Below are 19037 nucleotides of genomic sequence, written 5' to 3' on the forward strand. Positions count from 1 at the left end.
AAAACAACATGTGCACACTCTACAGTTCCAGGACAACACATGATGAAAGGACTTCTCGCAAACCTACTCTCAGACCCAGACAGATAAACACATACTCACTCACACACCCACAGAGACACAGGCACATCCATTCATAAACCCACAAAAACACTCAAACACATACTCACAGATGCTTTCACAGACTACAGTCTGATTAATGCCCTTCCTCCCACACTCTTAGCAGAGTTTCCATAACAATACCCTTTAGAACACTCTCATGAACCAGTATGTCACAAATTTTCAACATAGAAGCAGCACATTACTGTCCAACTCAATTGCAGCAGATGTGGTTGACTGTTTGCAATTAAAAGCAACTCAAGATTGCATTACATTTTTTTATTTTTACCATAGCCAATCACACTTGTACTTACTTTTCCTTAAAAATCACTACCTAATTTTAGCTACCTGAATATTTGCACTATCCAATCGAATATGTCCTTTTTCAAACCAGGACCTGACCTCCCTTTTAACTGCCTTTCATTTTGAAAACTGTCTCATTTTGCTCCTGCCTTCTCCTTTATACTACTCGTCCTTCCCTTCAAAAATTGTTAGAGTGTGGATTGTGGGTAAAAGCTTTGTGTTTGGGCTAGTGAGTATGCTAGAAAGGGTGCTATTAACAGGGACCTGGGTTTGCCTAATGTGGACATAACTTGTATTGGCCAGAGATGGTTAAAATTGCATCAATAGCTGCCTTTGGTTGAAAGCACTGCTATAGCTAACACCCTGAGCTCATGATTGTACACTGTGATGGCAATGACCTAGGCACACTTATTGGAGTAGGACTGGGAATCCTAATGAAGGATACCTTTGCTCAATTAATTGTATTTTTCCGTCGGACTACCTTCACATTCTCCAAGATATGCCAAAGGCAGAAATGGAAGTGGTCAAACGAGTTCCGTCCACAGATATACAAAGCCAGGAAACATGTCAATAAAACTGTCTCTGCATTCCTCAGAGACCATAAGATGGGCTCGAACTACAACTTGCACTTTGACATGGAGGTTGTTAGAACCAGCGGTTTCTGGCTGACTGGAACGCATCGAAACCAGGCCAAATCCACTGTCCTAGATGGGAGGAGTACGATAAATTTTGGTAGCTTGGCACAGCGGAGTCAGGCTTATCCTCAGGGCCAAAGTGTCAAGTATTGGCACTACCCCCACTCTTGCAACACACTGTGTACACTGCAAAAAGACTCCATACCATATGTATAAAACACTGGTCTTTGTATTGCACACACATTGAAATGAAAACAACATACACAGTTGGCTATATACGTTATAGTTATATGCAATTCTTTAACTTTTCCATTAGCAGCAGAACGGCATAAGCACGTATGTACTAGTCCTACATATTCACTTGCCCTGCTAACCCCTCAGCCTCATAAGCAACATAAACCCAAGTGCGTACTTACCAGAGGTATTCATGATCCAAGCAATCCCTCCCACATCAACAACAACAGAAACGTATATTCAGGCTGTTCAGAGTTATTCCACTTTCCTGCTAACACATTAGCTTAAAGCTCGACATGCCCAATATCTCATACCTCTTACAGTTGTAATGTTTAATAAATCACAGGCTCTGACTATGCCTAACGACCTAGCCCCTCAGCCACTCAAACTACACCAGCCAGCGTTGCACGTTGTACCCGCTGGCGACACTTTGATTAGATTGTCCATCTAAAGCAGAAGGAAACAGTTACGTGTTCTTGTCCATCCAGATTAGGTCCTCATGCACCCAGCAGCACCATCACAAGTGTGGGTCATTGTCCCCATGTAGGCAAAAGACTGTGACACTAGAAGCTGGCACGCTACTAATTTGGCAAATGTTTCCCCACCGGTGGAGGTGCGAGCTGCAGTTGCTTCTGGCAGCCAACTGTAGGATCCAGTCACAATATTCTCAAAAACGGAGTGCCTTGTGGTATGGCGTGGGTCCTGGGAGAAGGATCTGGAGACCTCAGACTAAGGCTGTGATATCAGACACTGTAGTCCTCGTGATCTGAGGTCGGAGACAGTCAAGGCCGCCTGCTTGGGTCCAGTGGACTTGGCAAACTTCCCCCAACACCCCTCGGACACCACACGCTACGGAGTTCAAACCAGCACAGGTTTCTGGTTGTAAGAAGGGTCCTTCGAACTCAACAAACATCGCCCTCACTCCTCGAACTCCTCACGCTATGGCACCCCCAGGTGGGCCACTGATCATTACGAGCACATTCCCCGGCATAGTGTGATTGCTGCACACGTCGGGACGGTCCTTGTCCCAACTGATCATCACTTCCACCCATTTCTGACGCACCCTTCGCAGTCCTCAGGATCTTGTGGAAATGGAGAGATCTGTTCTGTCCCTGGTATCTTGTGGACCGGAGGCCAGCCATCCTTCCCTTGTAGAATGCTTAGGGACCAGGGCCACAACAGTTGGCAATTAGCTGCAGACCTACAACATCCAGGCAAAATCCACCAAGTGATAGTCCTCTTCCTAGAGGTTGACAAGCCTCAGGCCACCACAGGTCTGCGGATAATCCAGTTGCAGTCCCTTCTGCCTCATTGGTTCCTTTTGCTGATGTTTTAGCATCAAACCAGCATAGTATGGTTCCAATCCCCAAAAGCGTCTCTAACTCCGGAGCACAGATCCCCAGTAGTTGTACCCACAATGGCCTTTGAAGATGATATCAGTTCAAAAGTCTGCCTTGCAAATGCACTGGCCCGCTCTAAATCTTGTCCTATCTTCCATCCGACTCCGGGAGGCTTGATCAAAATACAAGACCCTGTCCCTTGGAATGCAGGTGCCAATTCTACCCCCTCTTATCTGTCCCAAGAAAGTCCATCAGACTCAAGTCTTCAGTTTCCCTTGAGCCCCTAGTTTATGACTCTCTTATAAGGAATGCACAGATATAGCTGTACCCTCAGCACCCAGATGTAGATTGGATACAGGCTGATAGACACATGAGCATCAAAATACCCACTTTCCCAAAGTGGTATTTCCACATTAGTAATGTCAAATCCCCTTGCACCACAGAGAGGATTTGCCATTACTAACTCATCAATATCAAACACTATACTGACACTTCTGCACGTAGGAAATGTAGCTCAATAACCTTTTCACAGAAATCTCATTTCAATCCAATGAGGGAATCAGGCCCTACCGTACCGAACACAGCCTCCAGTGCCATTCACGACCAGTGCATGTAGCTCACATGGCCTACTTCTTCCCCACACCACACCCTGCCCCCAGTTGGCACTCCAATATATCGAGAGACATGCAGAACCTTTGCAAGTAGCTTTTTCCCAGTAGATCTGTTCCACTTATTATCAGACAACCCTAGTTCACTGGTACATAACCTGGCAAAGGGCACCAACAGCCATCAGTGTCCAGAACCAGATTGGGGTTGATAATCCCGGGTGCACCGCACCCATTATTCGCTCCCCCTCTCACCAGCTCAGGGATGGTCTCCTGAGCCTGGACCTCCAGCCCAGAGTCAAAACCTCAAGGCTGCACAGGGGCCAGGGATGGGTTCTTGTGCCCCTTGCCCCCCATTTGGAAGTGCAACACCCCCTGTTGAGGAGCGGTACCCCCTGAATCCTAAATGGGGTAACCCGTTTGTTGGCCGCCCTCCCCGCATTCACCCTCCACTAGGGATAACCCTTCAGTGGGTAACGTCCTGGTACTTCCTTCCTCGCTTGTTCGCTTTGGAAATACAACATACCCTGGAGCTGCGTAGGAAGCATCATGGACCTCTGCCCACCCGTACCCTCCCTCCCTCCTCTGAGGAGGGATAGGGGAGCCCCAAACCCCCAAATCCATGGGTAATTGCCCATGCTTACCTCCCCCACCCGAGGTAAGGGACCACCAGAACAACCTACTTTAGATCCCTTCCCTAGTGCTGCCCAGCCATCTTGCTTGTCCAAGTTAACATGCTTCCACCAACTGGGCCAGACCCCCTTGGTATGTGAATCCGACCCTGTAGCGCTCAACCCTGGAGCCAACAACCTTTCTTCACCTTCATAACACGCTTTTTCTTTGCCTTTCTACGTTCCCATTGGAATCTTCCGGGCTCCACCTTGAGCCCCCTTTCTGCCTGATGTCCTTCACTTTCTTTGGGGACTGACAATTAGAGAAGACACTGCTCCCTGCCCGAGAGGGCACTGCTCCCCATCCTTGAAGCTCTTGATCCTGGACAGCACCAAGAGGCAGACCCTGCCCCTCATTATCTACAACATCACTCTTCTCTGAATCCCTCAGTGGCACTCCTGTCCTCCAGCCAGGCCCTCAATTACTTTTGCAGCTCTGTCTTTCTCCGGCGGCCCTTAAAAGAAAATATCAGGTCTGTGCAGAACCTCCTGAGCTGGTTCACCACACTGTTTACCATTCCTGCCCAAACTCCCTCACAGCAAGTACCCCTGCTGGCTCTCCAGACTTAGACATGTCTGTTGTGAACACTGAAAGGTTTCCAACTTGAATGGCAAACCACGGGAAAATAACCCAAGGCAAGAATACTATATTGCCCACCAGAGTCTTAGCGAAACAATGTGTTGCTAGGGATTGTGCTAGCACAAGTCCTATCCTGATCACCAAATGGCGGTTTTTGGCTGGGACACATCGAAGTCAGGCAGAATTCACTGTCCTATATAGGATGAGTACAATACAGTCCTGTTCACCCTTGGGTAGCTCGACACAGTGCAGTCAGGCTTATCCATGGGGTCAGAGTATAAAGTATGCACTACCCCGCCCTTGTAATACACTGTGTACGCTACAAAAAGACCCCACACCACATGTAATAAAACACTGGTCTTTGTATTACACATACATCAAAATCAGAACGACAAACACAGTTGGATATAAACTTTACACTTATATGCAATTGTCGAATTCTTCCATTAGCAGCAAAACTTTCATAAACATATATGTACTATATATATATATATATATATATATATATATATATATATATATATATATATAGGTATTCACTTACCACGTTATCCCAACATAAGCCCAGGTGCGTACATCTCCGAGGTATCCACGATCCAAGTAATCCCTCCCGCATCAACAGCGACAGAAACATATATGCAGGGTGGTCAGAGGTACTCCACTTTCCAGCTAACACATTAGCATAAAGCACGACATTCCCAATATCGCATACCATTACAGTTGTAATGGTTTAAGAAATGACAAGCTCTGACTACGCCTTGTGACTCAGCTCCTCAGCCACTCAAACCACACCAGCCAACATTACACGTTGATTAGGTTGTCGGGACCACCGAAAGCGGAAGTAAATGGTTACGTGTTCTCGTCCATCCAGATTAGGTCCTCAAGCACCCAGCCGCCCCTTCATGAGTGTTGGATTACTATCCCCCCTGTACGCAAGAACTGTGACACTAGAAGCTGGCGTGCTTCCAATTTGGAGAATAGGTCCCCCCTTGGCAGAGGTGCAAGCTGCAGTTGCCAGAAGTCAATTGGATCTCGTGGAAAGCAGGTCAGCCAACCGGCCTTTGGAGAGTGTTTAGGGATCCGGGACACAACAGTTGACAATAAGCTGAAGGTCAGCAACATCCATACAAAATCCACCAAGTGGTTGTCCCCTTCCTTAAGCACTACAAGCCCTAGACCCCACAACTCTGTGGATAATCCAGTTGCAGTCCCTCCTGCCCCAATGGTTCCTCTTGTCGATGTGCCAGCATCGAACCAGCGTAGTATGGTCCCAATCCCCAAAAACGTCTCTAACTTCTGAGGCCAGAGCCCCAGTAGTTATACCCACAATAGCCTTTGAAGATAAGATCAGTTCAAAAGGCCACCTTTGAAATGCACGGGCTCTCTCTAAAATGTTTCCTGTTTGACATCCTACCTATCCGGGGAGGCTTGTTAATATCTATAGTGGAGCCCCTTAGAATGCAAGTGCCAATTCCTCACCCTATTATCCGTTCCAGGTAGGCCCCTCAGAGTAAGAGGTCTGCAGTTTCCCTTAAGCCTTAGTTCATGGCTGTCCTATCAGGAATGCACAGATGTAGCTGTCCCCCTAGCAACCAGGTTTGTATTGGAGACAGACTGGCAGGCACACAAAGCCATGAGTACCAAAATGCCCAATTCCCAAAGTTGTATTTCCACATTAGTAATATTGAATCCTCTTGCACCACCTGAGACGATTTGCCATTACCAACTCATCAATATCAAACAATATACTGCCACTCTTCTTCATGTAGGAAATACAGCTCAATAGCCTTTCCACTGATCCCTCATATCAACCCAATGCGGGAAGCAGGCTCTGCTGTACTGAACACACCATCCGGTGCAATTCACTACCAGTGCATATAGCTTACATGCCTTACCTCTTCCTGAAACCGCACCCTGCCCCCAGGGAGTACTCCGATATAGCAAAAGACCTGCAGAACCTTGGCAAGTAGCTTTTTAAATGCCAAGCCGAGTAACAGTAACCTGTACACATAGGCCCCACCAGGGCAAACCTGTGACATGTTTGAAGAGCTACCTCCATGGGTGGCACAACTAGTGTTGCAGGCCCACAAACGAGCATTTGAGTTACATACCCTAGGTATATGTCTTACCCTGAGACAAGGGCCTTACTGCTAACTCAAATCCAATCACCAGTATGTATATGACCAGTACAGCGCTTTGGCACTGATTTGCAGTGTTAAACGCGCTCAAAGTCCTAAGGTTAGCACATAGATCCGCGGAAAACCAGGAGAGACAAAAGCAGAAAGTCAGAGCACCCTTTTCAACAGAGGGTATATATAGAAGGGATGGAGTTCACTTCACAGACAAAAGCAACAGGGTGTTCCTCAACTTGAAACAATGCTTCCTGTTTTATGTGGTTATCATCTACACACGATAAACACAAAGCCTCTTCTCAGAGACAACTTATTTCCCTTTAAAATACCTTTTTGTTTGTTTTTTTGTTTTCACATTTGCGAATACTCAAAACAAAAGCAGGAACCACGCCCCCTTCAACACCACTCTGCAAACGCTCCTCCTAGTGCAGTGGTGTTTGGAGGATGAAGTCCCCTTGGATGCTGAGGGTCCTTGGGGTCCAAGAACTCCTCTGGTGGCCTTCATTAAGTCCCAGACATCAGTTGTTGAGAGGACTTGGAGGCCACTCCCCCTTTCTCCACTTCTTTGCAAACACACCCCCTGGTGCAATGCTGGTTGGGGAATGAATTTCAGTTTACTCCTGAGGGCCTCAGTCTACAGTGAACTTCTTCCCCCTAGCAGCAGTGCACCAAGAGACGCGTTTGCTAAGTGGTGGAAAAAGGGAGTGTGGCCTCTGACGACCATTCAGCAAACCAGGTGAGTAGGTCTTACTGGAGGTAACAGGAGAGCTTGTTGACCCCCAAGGACGACTAGGGATTGAGCTGGTTTTGTGGAGCCTCACCATGGTAGTGAAGTGCTGTGGGGGGAAGTAGTGGTAGGGGGTGGTATTGAGTTGTAGGTAGTAAAGTGGAGATGAGCGTAGATAGTGTTAAGCTTAAGGATGATATTTTAATGGTGCAAGTGGTATGAGAGAGATTTTGATAATCGGACATTGAAGGAGCTAGTCACACAGTGTTAGGAGGTGGTAATGTTGGGAAATGCAGTAATATGATAGATTAGTGTTGGCTCTTGTAGTGCAGCAGTGTAAAGTGGTAGTTCAGTCATGGGGTAGGACTGTAGTACTGAAGGGTGATAGTATTGTGCTTTGAAAAGACAGGAAAGCTTGTGAAGGGAAGTAGTAAGATGCTTGCCGTGGCAATGTATTTATTGGTGGCGTTTTTTTAACTGTGTGCTCAGAGCAGTGCTATGGTTGGTAGTGTATTGATGTAGGTAGGAAGTGTAATCAAAGGGTCTTAAAGGAGGGGGTGGTATTTAGATGCACTTGTGGTTGTTTGTGCCAAGGTATGGAAATGGCATTGTTGTAGTTCAGCAATAGAATAGTAATAGGATAGTATTGGTGTGCTGAGGGTTTGTGGTTGTTCAGTGCTAGGGGGGTTCATGCAGTTTTTGGGAGTAGTAGTTTGGGTACTTTGAGGTGGTAGCACAGTGGTGGTGGGGCTGTTCTCTGAGGTGGCAATGTGATGGAGGGACAAGGGTTGGATTGAAAGTGAATGTGTAGTGGTGGGGGCTTATTTTACTTGGATTGATTGGCCAGTTGAGTGGGTATGATGGGGAACTGCTGTAGTACAGTGGATGGGTATGAGTGATGGTAACTTGGTGGTGTGAGTTAGCAGAAGTGCAACTGTGAAGTGTCAGTTTTGGTGAGGGCTGATATTTGGCTATGTCCAGTGGGTAAGCAGGGTTAACGGATATAGTACTTAATCAAATATGACAATAATATGGCCAAGCATTGTCATTTTTGCATCAAAAAGAGCTTTTAAGGACTTAACCTTGTTGATAATAGCAAAGCCTGAATTCCCAACTCTTGTAGAGGAATATTTGGGAATTTTCCATTTTAGGCAATGATCGTTCTTTAAGGAGTTCATGCTCAAGCAGTTTTTGTCAATTCAGCCTTTTATTTTATTGAAGTCTTCTATCCACAACTAGATTTTGGGAAAGATGTAACACAATTTGAATATCATAGACATAGTTCTGAAAGCTTAACCTACTATCTACTAGGAGCTCATACAATTGCAGGAGTATCTCTAGATAGCAATGAGGGAAACCATGAGCCTTTGGAGCCCTATGTCCGACTGTTATAGACTTTGCACTTTCAACCATTGATACTATTTTGGCTTTCTTCTCATAAAGATGGGATGCCAGCCAATAACTAGCTGCATTAGACATGCTTACAAGGCCCCTGGCTCTATTCAGCAGAGAGAAGTGATTCAAATTCTCAAATGTTGCTGCCAGTTCAATGAGACTCAACAGGAGATTGTCTCACTTATCTAAATTGCAGAAAATATGAGTTTTGATGTCCAATTATTATTCATCTTCTTTATCCCTTTCTCTACATCCACATATTTTTATCATCTATTCAGTGTCTTCGAAAAAGAAATATATTTAAATGATCAATATTTGTTAGTTTCTCAATGAAAATGTAATAACCTGAGCGAGGTAGAAAATATACATTGCTTGATGATCTTCCAAAGAGTGACCGTCAAACACCCCAACTAACCTGTTTAAAATTAATGTGAACATGTTATTCATATCACATCATAATCCTCGTCTATCACTCTTGCATCAGGAATAAGGTTCAACGGCAAATTACATTAATTTGTATCTTAATTTGCTTTTGTTTTCCTAGAGAAATGTCAATACCTGAAGCATTTGTGTGCATGCCTTGTAATAGTTATCAGTTTATGTTAGGGTATGACAGTCTTGGAATATATTCACATTCAGATTTTTTTTATTTTAGGATGTTCTGTTGAAATCTCTGGACTTGAGTCGTATTGTCAAACTTTTAGAAGATCCGTTGTCTGTAAGTAGACACTACAAATTAATAATTTACTGCATTAAAGATTGGTGTATATTTTGGTTCACAGAGAGCAACTCTCTTGTAAAATCTGAAACATAGCCTGTTCTCCTCTGCTTTCCAATGTTTATCAGTAGAAATGAAATTGGACGAGTCAAGTGTCTCCATCATTAACATTATTTAACATACTTTTGGAGACAACTTTACCTTTGAAGATCAACTTATAGAGTTCATTACTGACAAAGTGTTCTACTTTGATCATAATACATTCCTTGGGTATTTCAACCTGCATTACAGATGGGACTTGCCAAGCAGTGTTGAGTATATGTACTCATATACATTAATAATGTGGCTTAACTCTTAATCACACACATACACAAAAGGTTCTATCCTAGACCTCATAGTTATATAGAAAGAAATGATCAAATTTCAACGTTATGCCATTCAACATAATTTCACCCAAGTTCAGCAAACGTGAGCAAACTAGAAAACCCGAATTTTGAGTCAGAGACATCAAAATCTTCAACCTCAATTGCCTTGAACAAGCAGTTCACAGAACACCTTAAACAATCCCCATTGAAAAATATACTAAAATGCTTACCATACAGGTGCAAAGACTCCATGCTACAGCATCGTAGACTCTATTGCAGCCTTAAAGTAAAGATCAAAAGATCAGCCCAGTGATGCTCAAAAGAATTAAATGACTAATTGACAAGATGAGCAGATTGACTATGAAAACAGAACCCGTCTGCTCTTAATTTTGAAATTCTTAAAAAGAGAATGAAAAGTTCAAAAATCATATATGCCACACCAAAGCAGCCTTAAACAGAAGAAGAGACAAGCATAACAATAATCACCCTGAAAACCTTTCAACTCTGTAAAACAACTGTTGGTACCCTCCAATAAACTGAATCTCAACAACTTATTGGAGATAGAATTTATCTACACAGTTCTTTGTGGAAAATGTAAAAAAGATTGGACTGTCATTGTCAAACCTTCCAAGAGGACTGTCCTACACTAGTGCAGAAAAGATCCTCCACCTGGTATGACTTTAAAGCTGTCTGAAATAGAAATCATGCAGGTCATCATGAAAAATAAACCATATTCTCACTTTGCAGTGCCATTAATCCAACAATCGTAAAGGAAATCGGGTATTATTTAACTCCGTTCTAGACCAACCTTCTCAAAACTTCCCTCTGATAAGGAATAATGCCAGATTTCCTCAAAAAGGGACACGTCACTCCTCTTACAAGTACACTGATATACACACTGAGGATATGAACAATTTCTGACCAGTTCTAAACCTGCAGTTTCTGGAAATTTCTGGAAAGGTGTATGGAGACATAGCTAAAATAGTTTCTTTTTGACCATAGCCTGCTGGATGATCGCTAGTCTATCATCTGAAAAGGCTGCATCATGGAATCAGCCATACTGAAAAACATTGATGATGCTGTGAGGATTCTGGACACCGTAGATGCATGAATCATGATCCTACTTGACCTTTCTGATGCATTCGACTCAGTAAACCATCTGTTATTTCTCAGGATACACAAGAATGGAATGGGCATTGATGGTAATGTGCTAAGTTGGCCCACCTCATATCTACACTACAAAGTCCAAAGATTAAAATTGACAATAAGACTCAACACTTCTGGTAACCAGGTTCAGACAGGGCGCTCTACTGTAAGTATGGGTGAAGTAACAATATATCAAAAGTATATAGAGTGCATCAAAGGGTTGGAAAGGGGTCGGCTACCAGACAACCCCACAGAACTCCATAAAAATGAGGTCCTAAACAATATAATTAGAATCCTCCCTGAGCACTGTACAGTAATACATCAATATTGGTGAACGTAGGTTTCAAAAACAATCTAGTACTTCAAGACAGATACAACTGAGGACAACACCTGTCTTCTCATAGATAATATGACAAATTATAAGTCGTATTGCATCTGTCAATTCCGAATATAATCAATAGCATAGTCCATCCAATTGGTTCTTGTAACAATAATCCAACTCAGGGGTCTTCTCAACTGTATATTTCAAGCCAATTTCCAAACGAAAACCAATTCTTTCTTTTTGCGAAAAGAAGCAGCCAACACGTGTTTTGTCATGCACTATTCTGTGCCATATGACTTCCTCAGGGCTGCAACCAAAAACAGCAATAATATACACATCAATAAAATACAATATGTAACCAATATTAACATGATAGTATAAACATTGTTCCATATTAGATTCAAATTTGTTCTTAAATCTAGTGAACAAAAGGATGGGGTTATAGTTAAAGTACATCACCGAAAAACGTATCCTGAGAGTGAAGTCTGAGAAAATACAGCAAGTCACTGAGTAAGAAAAGTCAGCAAAGTGCACAACTCCACCAAGAAGAGGAAAATCTTTAAATGAACGCTTAAATCACTTCATAGGCTGTATTCCCAAATAACTCTCACCTAGTCCGACATGTCCATGCTTCCTAGTCGAATATTCGTGTACTACACGGGCGCTATTACCACACTGATATTTAAAGCCTAACTTCGTAAGCGCTATCTTGGAAGTAAACAGCTATCGAAATAAATGTTGTCTAATCGATTCTTTGGCTAAATATAGTGCCATTGATATTAAATAAAAAGCGATCCATAATTCTATAAATTAGAGAGCAAGAGGTATTTCAGCATAATTCTAGGTCGATTCCGTGGGTCTGATAAATCTCATTTAGGCAGTTTTTGATTGTTAGTTATAACAAGTCACTATTAAATCTATTAAGTATATTCTTTTCTTTATAACTAATATTACATTCAGTTTTAAACAAAGTGCCCTGCATTTGATTTTGAAGTTTGGACAAATATATATATTTTTATCCTCTCTTAAACTAAATAAAAAAGAACATATTCTGTTACCTAGTCTCGAACCCACGACTCGGTTCGACGCCACTAATCTTTATAATAATTTATATATTACATTTTCTCTGCGATTAAGAAATTATGATCAATTTTTCTTTTAATATATTGAACTGGTAACATGTTTAGCATGCTCCAGGGTCTATGAAGAATAGGTTATCGAAATATATGTACTGAACTGACTATATTCTTATTGGATGAGTACTTAGCAAACATTTTATCTCTTTACAGTGGTACAATCTTAGGATTTTGATTAAACTTAATACTGCAAAATTTGGGAATACAGCGTATGAGGTGATTTAAGCGTGCATTTAAAGATTTTCCTCTTCTTGGTGGAGTTGTGGACTTTGGTGATATTTGTTACTCGGTGACTTGCTGTATTTTCTCAGACTTCACTCTCAGGATACGTTCTTCGATTATGTACTTTAACTATTCTCCCATCCTTTTGTTCACTAGATTTAAGAACAAATTTGAATCTAACATGGAACAATGTTTATAGTATCATGTTAATATTGGTTACATATTGTATTTTATTGATGCGTACATTATTGTTGTTTTGAGTTGTAGCCCTGAGGAAGTCATATGGCACAGAATAGTGCATGACGAAACACGTGTTGGCTGCTTCTTTTCTCAAAAAGGAAGAATTGGTTTTCTTTTGGAAATTGGCTTGAAATAAACAGATGAGAAGACCTCTGAGTTGGATTTTTGTTACAAGAACAAATTGGATGGACTATACTATTGATTATATATCCGGAATTGACAGATGCAATAGGGCTTATAATTTGTGATATTGTCTATGAGAAGACAGGTGTTGTCCTCAGCTGTATCTGTCTTGAAGTACTAGATTGTTTTTGAAACCTACGTTCACCAATATTGATGTATTACTGTACAGTGCATAGGGAGGATTGTAATTAAAATTGACAAGGTTTCTCTTCAATCCCACAAGACTAGACATAAGGGGTTCTTCAACCCTCCATATTATCATCAACACTGATAACTTCTACCTACAGCTCTAGCCACACTACTGGATAAAAGACAAATTCCATGTCATTTTTATGTGGACGATTCACATCGCTACATGAAAATGACCTCACTAAATGGCATTCCAAGGGTATCCTCCACGCTTAACGAACTTAAAGTGTGGTGAGTCTACCGCACTTAAAACTGCATTCTCTCAAAACAATTCCTACTCTTTGTTCCTGCAAAATGTAGCAAGCATCCCGATACAATAATAGCTCAACAACATGTCCATTGAAGATCACAGGTCAGTGATAGTTCAAAATAAAAAATTACTTGGCTTTTGTCTGGACAAATTCCTCAACTGACAAAAATATCTGGTAAGCGGCAAAGGCTTATCAGAGTCTGATCAACACACCTGAGCTGTGCCCCTGGTGAATTAGAACATGCAGTGCTAAAATCGATACATTTTGGTATAACATTTATAAACTTTCTAGACGCAAGTGAACGGAAGTAAGAACATGTGAAAGACAGAAACCTCCAAATGGCAACTAATAAGCAGCGGCCAGGCTCTTCTTTCGGAAATAATGTGAGAAGATATTGAAATGATGGACACTTCTAACTGTAGGCTACATCTTGTGAATACACCCAGGCGCCACAGCTCTGCATCAACTTCAACCTCCCCAGAAGTGATGTTGGTGCCAAATATACGCACCACCTCTGTGCGCTGATGTCCATTTCTTTCTTTCAGTACCTTTGGACACGGATCCAGTGCTCGCTTCCTCAACCTTTTCTCATCTTGTTGACAAGTTTTTTTCTCAAAGAATTCTCTCAGTATGCAAGGAAGTATGTCCCCTCTGAAGGCTACAGGGTTTAAAACTTGTAGGGACTGTCACAAACAGATGTCTTTGACAGATCCCCACTGGGTATGCCTCTAGTGCCTAGGTTCATTGCACTACTCCAAGTCTTGGGAGGACTGTGCGCTGATGAATCCCAAGACGATCCAAACATGCAAAGCCATGCTGTACGTCCCCAAACACCATTTGAAGGTGCATAAGGGCCAGTCCGGATCAAAGTCGAAGATACTGACCCATTCCCATTCTCGAAGATCCTCAAGATCCTCGAAGATGTACCTGCAAAAGATCACACTAAAAATCGTCAGGTAAGTTCAATAAAAAAATAAACATACAAAGTTAAAGAATGACTCTCCCTCTTCCCGTCTTTCTTCTCAGGAGAAATTGTGTAAACAAGGTACCTCCTGATCTCCATCCCCTACTGAGGAACCAATTCGACAGATTAACCCAATGCAGCCCACATTTCCAGGCCCATTGGCAATGCCACCACAGGGTGAGACCTTATTGTGCATCTTTGGCACCCTTCTGCTTCCCTCTGGTGTGCCTTCAAGTTCTAAGGATCCAAGGAGGCCTCCAGACAGGCTACTGTTGGTGGATCCATCTTTGACGCCGTTTGCTCCTCTTGGCTCTGCTGTAGGGTCTGCCACAATTTCAGGTATGATGTCTACCCTCACTTCCTATCTGGCACCATAATCTTTGCCGGTCTCTTATGCATCGACTGTGACAACAATGCTGCAGATGCCAGAGGAAGAATCCATATTCTTATCGGACTCCGAAGCAATCCTGATACAACCTTGATCAAAGTTGTGCACTCCACATCCTTTCAGTGCAGCCACTCCAACCTTATCCTGACTCCAATGGAACTCTACCTTCACGTAGATTGCTCAAGATTAATTTTTGCTTCAGATTCAGAACACAGTCAAAAACATAGTCAGCATGGTGATGGAGATGACGGGAATAATGCATGGTGCTTCCCTTTATTATGATGAGGAAGGTCTTTTAATGAACCTTTAGGATGCCAATCGGTTAGACACTTCGACGGATGCTGGATTAAACTCTGCCACTGACCCGTCCACAGAGGAATCAGTTTATTTTGCTGTGTAAATCAGATGGGTTCCTGAATTTATACACCTGCAACTTTCGTCTGTTTAATCAAAGACTAATATCCCGACAGAAGTCCAGCAACATAGGCAGACTTCCACAGAGCCATGTTTTCCTTTTTTAATGAAGCCCTAACAGACACACTAATAGGTACTTAGGCCAAGCCTGGCTTTTGCCTGCTAGGCACAAGATACAGACCTGCCCTTGGTGATCCTTCCTCTCTGATGCAACACCCAATGCCTGAAAGATTGGTGGTCCAGGCATTCACAAGTAGACTCAACCTTAATTCATCCTCTACTATGCTTTGCAATAGGAAATCGAAATGTGGGGATGCCCGGGGGAAGAGGATGTTCTCCTCAGCTAGTCTCATCCTTCGTTCAGTAAATGTCATTTGCCTCATGTAATGATGCTTGTTTGAAACTGGAGTAGTAGTTGAGGGGGGTGAGACCAACCTCAAATTATAATCGCAATCTCTGTGAACCTCTGAATTTACTGAACAAACCTGTGCTTAACCGTCTGATCAGTCTTAACTTTGCAATGTCTAAAGAATTTATGTATTACTCAAACAGTAAAAAGTGAAATCACAATACAAGGAAAATCCCAAACCAGTTTTCAAAAATATTGTAACTTTAAATAAATAAAATGGCAAACATCCAATAAGCAAAATCTGAGATATGAATTTTAAAACTTAGAATTAAAAATAGCGCAAAAAAACAGAAAGCATCAAACATGGTTTTTTGGTTGCGCTAGAATAGGTCAAAGTCAAAAGCTATGTATGACTGCAGTGGATTGTGGTTTGGATACTGGGGTTAGGTTTGTCCTGGTGGAAAGTTTACTCTCTGACTTAGACACTTTTCTAGAGGAAAAGTGGACATCCTACTCAGAGAGGCTTTGACGTCTATGGAATGTTGCTTGCCATCAGCCCCGATGAGCCCTCTAGGTTTGGACTCGGATACTTTTCCGCAAGTCAGATTTCCTTCAGTGAGGCAAACCAGCAAGCTAAGACCGACTGGTGGTTCGCTGTCGATGGCTGCATCTTTGACAACGATTCCGGTCTCCGTCGGTTCCCCATATAGAAAGCTGGCAAAAGTCTCACTTCCTGCAGTTTTGGAGACAGGAAGAGTACATGATTACGCCCGCTAAGGAACCAGGTCCTGGGAGGCACTACTTGGGGGTAGTATTCACTCCAACAGAGGCCAGAAGCAGAGTCCAAGGCAAGTCTATTTTGAACTGGTCACCTGGGCAGTTGCAAGGAGAGAGGCATCTGGAAGCTTGTTGTGTCCCTGACTTCCGGGTCCTGGGTTTAAACCAAACACGCCCAGTCTTGCTTCAGGTTTCAGACCAAACAGAAGTCCTTCTTCTGATCTTCACAGGTTTAGGAGGAGAGGTTTGTGGTGTCCATTGCTATGCCCAGTGCCAGCCTGTGGGTTAAGGGCAAGGCTTTGCCCCCCCCAATTACCCAGTTCTGATAAATTCCTCTAGTCCCACTTAGTTCGGTGTCAGCCTGACTGGGGAGGTAGGGCCAGGTATGAGCTTCATCTTCCAGTGATAAGGTAGGCAACCTTTGAAACTCAGGAAGGGACTTGACACAACACTCAGGCCATCCTGTCAAGTATGGAGTCCCCCACTCCAAGAGCGCTTTCTCCTCTGTTTGGAAGCAGTCCACATCTCTCCATCGGGGAGCCATCAGCAGTTAGGTAACAGTTTGACACTGGCACAAAAGCCTTCTGGTTTTAGACAGGAAAATGACAGATTTCTAAAAGTGTAATTTACAAAATAGTAATATAAAATTCGACTAGATCCTTTAGTTGGATTTCAAATTATTATTAAAGTGAGTCCTTGAACCAATTTTCTAGCTATTTCCAAGCTGAATTTAGCACTTATTAATTGTAATTGTGCAAATCAGTGTTAGCCTATGGGAGAGCCAGCCTTGTCCGACTTTGTAGGGTTTTAACTGCCAGGACTTGTAAAACATTAAATATACATGTCCTACTTTTTAAATACCATGCATCCTGTCCTATGGGCATACAGTGCCTACCTAAGTCGTGACTTATAAATAATAAAAAGGAAAGTTTAGGCCTGGCAAAAGGTGAATTTAAACTGCACACACAGGCTGCACATGCAAGAGCAGCAGACATGCTTACAGTGCTGCGTTGTTAGGTGCCACAATTAGTTTGGCAGCTCACTAATAGCATTTAATTTACAGGTCCTGGGTACATGTGGTATCATATATTAGGGAATTACAAGTCAATTAAATATGCCAATTAGAGGTATGCAAATTCCAAAAGGTTTAGTGAGGCAAGCACAAGCACTTTAATGCTGGTTAGCAGGAGTATATTGTGCAGAGTCTTGTGGCTACCAAAATCGTTTTCTGCAACAGAAGGCAAACAACATGGGGTGAACCTGCAGAAAGGGCACATTTCCAACAGCAGTCTTAGGCATTGTGGGATATGGTCAGTGAGCTCTTGTCAATATTTCCCGAAGAATCCCATCCTGACTTTGTGCAGATTATCTAAGACTGTCAAGATTCATCCAAGTACATCATCCACTCTTGGCTGGATACAACTGACTGCTTATGCAGGACAGTCGGTACCAGTGTGGTTCTTCTTTGCCACTCGTGTTTGAGATCCACCTACTTCTCGAAGTGACATTCAGGAATCTCTGATGAACATGCCAGTTGATGGAACCTGTCTCTTTGGAGATAAGACCTGGAGTGATTCAAGGAAAGCTGGGCTATTGCATGCTACCTCTGCCTTTTTGCACTGGCTTGGCAGTATCCCTAATAGTTTTGGTGCAACAGACAACCCAGTCCTTTTGAGTCCAGGATCAAGGATCTCGACACAAGGCCCATGCCCCCAGGGGCATGGGCCCTCGTCCTCAGCACTACCACCACAAAATGATTTTAGTTTACCCTCGCTTGCACATGCCCGTCCTGTTGAAGGCATGATATGATTACCTTGAAAGGTGGTAGAGTATCACATGTGGCAAGAGTGTACTTCAAATGGTACAGCAAGGTTATGCACAATCATTCCTTTCAGACCTGCCACAGATTCCACCTACATCAAAGCAGCTTTCAGAATATCATTTGCCAATTTTGTGGCAGGAGTTTGATGCTCCTTTGGACATAAAGAGTGTCCCAGCATCGGAACAAGGGACTGGATATTACTCCTGCTATTTTCTGCTGCTGAAGACCTTCGCCCTCTCAATATCGTCCTGAAAAAAGTCAAAATTCAACAACATGCTCACATTGGCCCTGGATCCAGAGGACTGGATGGTCTATCTGCTCTGGTTCCAGAAAACCGGATGGTGGGGCTGGACCTTCGGAGTGCCTATTTTCACATTCCTGCCCTGCTGTTCCACAGGTGTCACCTGATGTTTAAGGTAGCCCAGAGCATTTTCAGTGTATGTGCTCACCTTTGGCCTTACCAGTGCCTCTCAGGTGTTCACAAAAGTGATAGTGGTGGTTTCAGCACTTCGTTGGCGATCGGGGACACCAGTCTTCCCCTACTCGATGACTGGTTGTTGAAGGCAGATTCCCCACAGTCAGTTATAACAACGAACCACTTGACAACTTTGGGGTTCTCAATCAACTAACTTCTTCACAGAGCCTTTTGTTCATCTGTGCCGTTCTGGATACAGTTGAATTTTGAACCTTACCTCCAGATCAACTAGACGAGGATATTTGACCTATAAGCCTGATGTTTTTGTCTCAGGCCTGAGTCTCAGTTAGAGTGGCTCTGAGACTTCCTGGCCTCCTGGATCCTTCTAGTGAATGTGCCAGATGGCAACTTTTAGCTA

At 43.1% G+C, this 19037-nt stretch overlaps 1 protein-coding gene across 1 annotated transcript in view; it reads left to right on the plus strand.

Annotated features, from left to right (window-relative positions):
* Positions 1-19037, plus strand: part of CFAP69 (cilia and flagella associated protein 69) — a 552009-nt gene that overhangs the window by 83346 nt on the left and 449626 nt on the right. The window contains exon 2 of the mRNA XM_086941791.1: positions 9374-9436. Within this exon, the coding sequence (XP_086797917.1) occupies positions 9374-9436 (63 nt within the window). The remainder of the gene's footprint in view (positions 1-9373; positions 9437-19037) is intronic.

The sequence above is a fragment of the Lissotriton vulgaris genome, chromosome 10, assembly GCF_964263255.1.
Source record: "Lissotriton vulgaris chromosome 10, aLisVul1.2, whole genome shotgun sequence".
NCBI lineage: Eukaryota > Metazoa > Chordata > Amphibia > Caudata > Salamandridae > Lissotriton > Lissotriton vulgaris.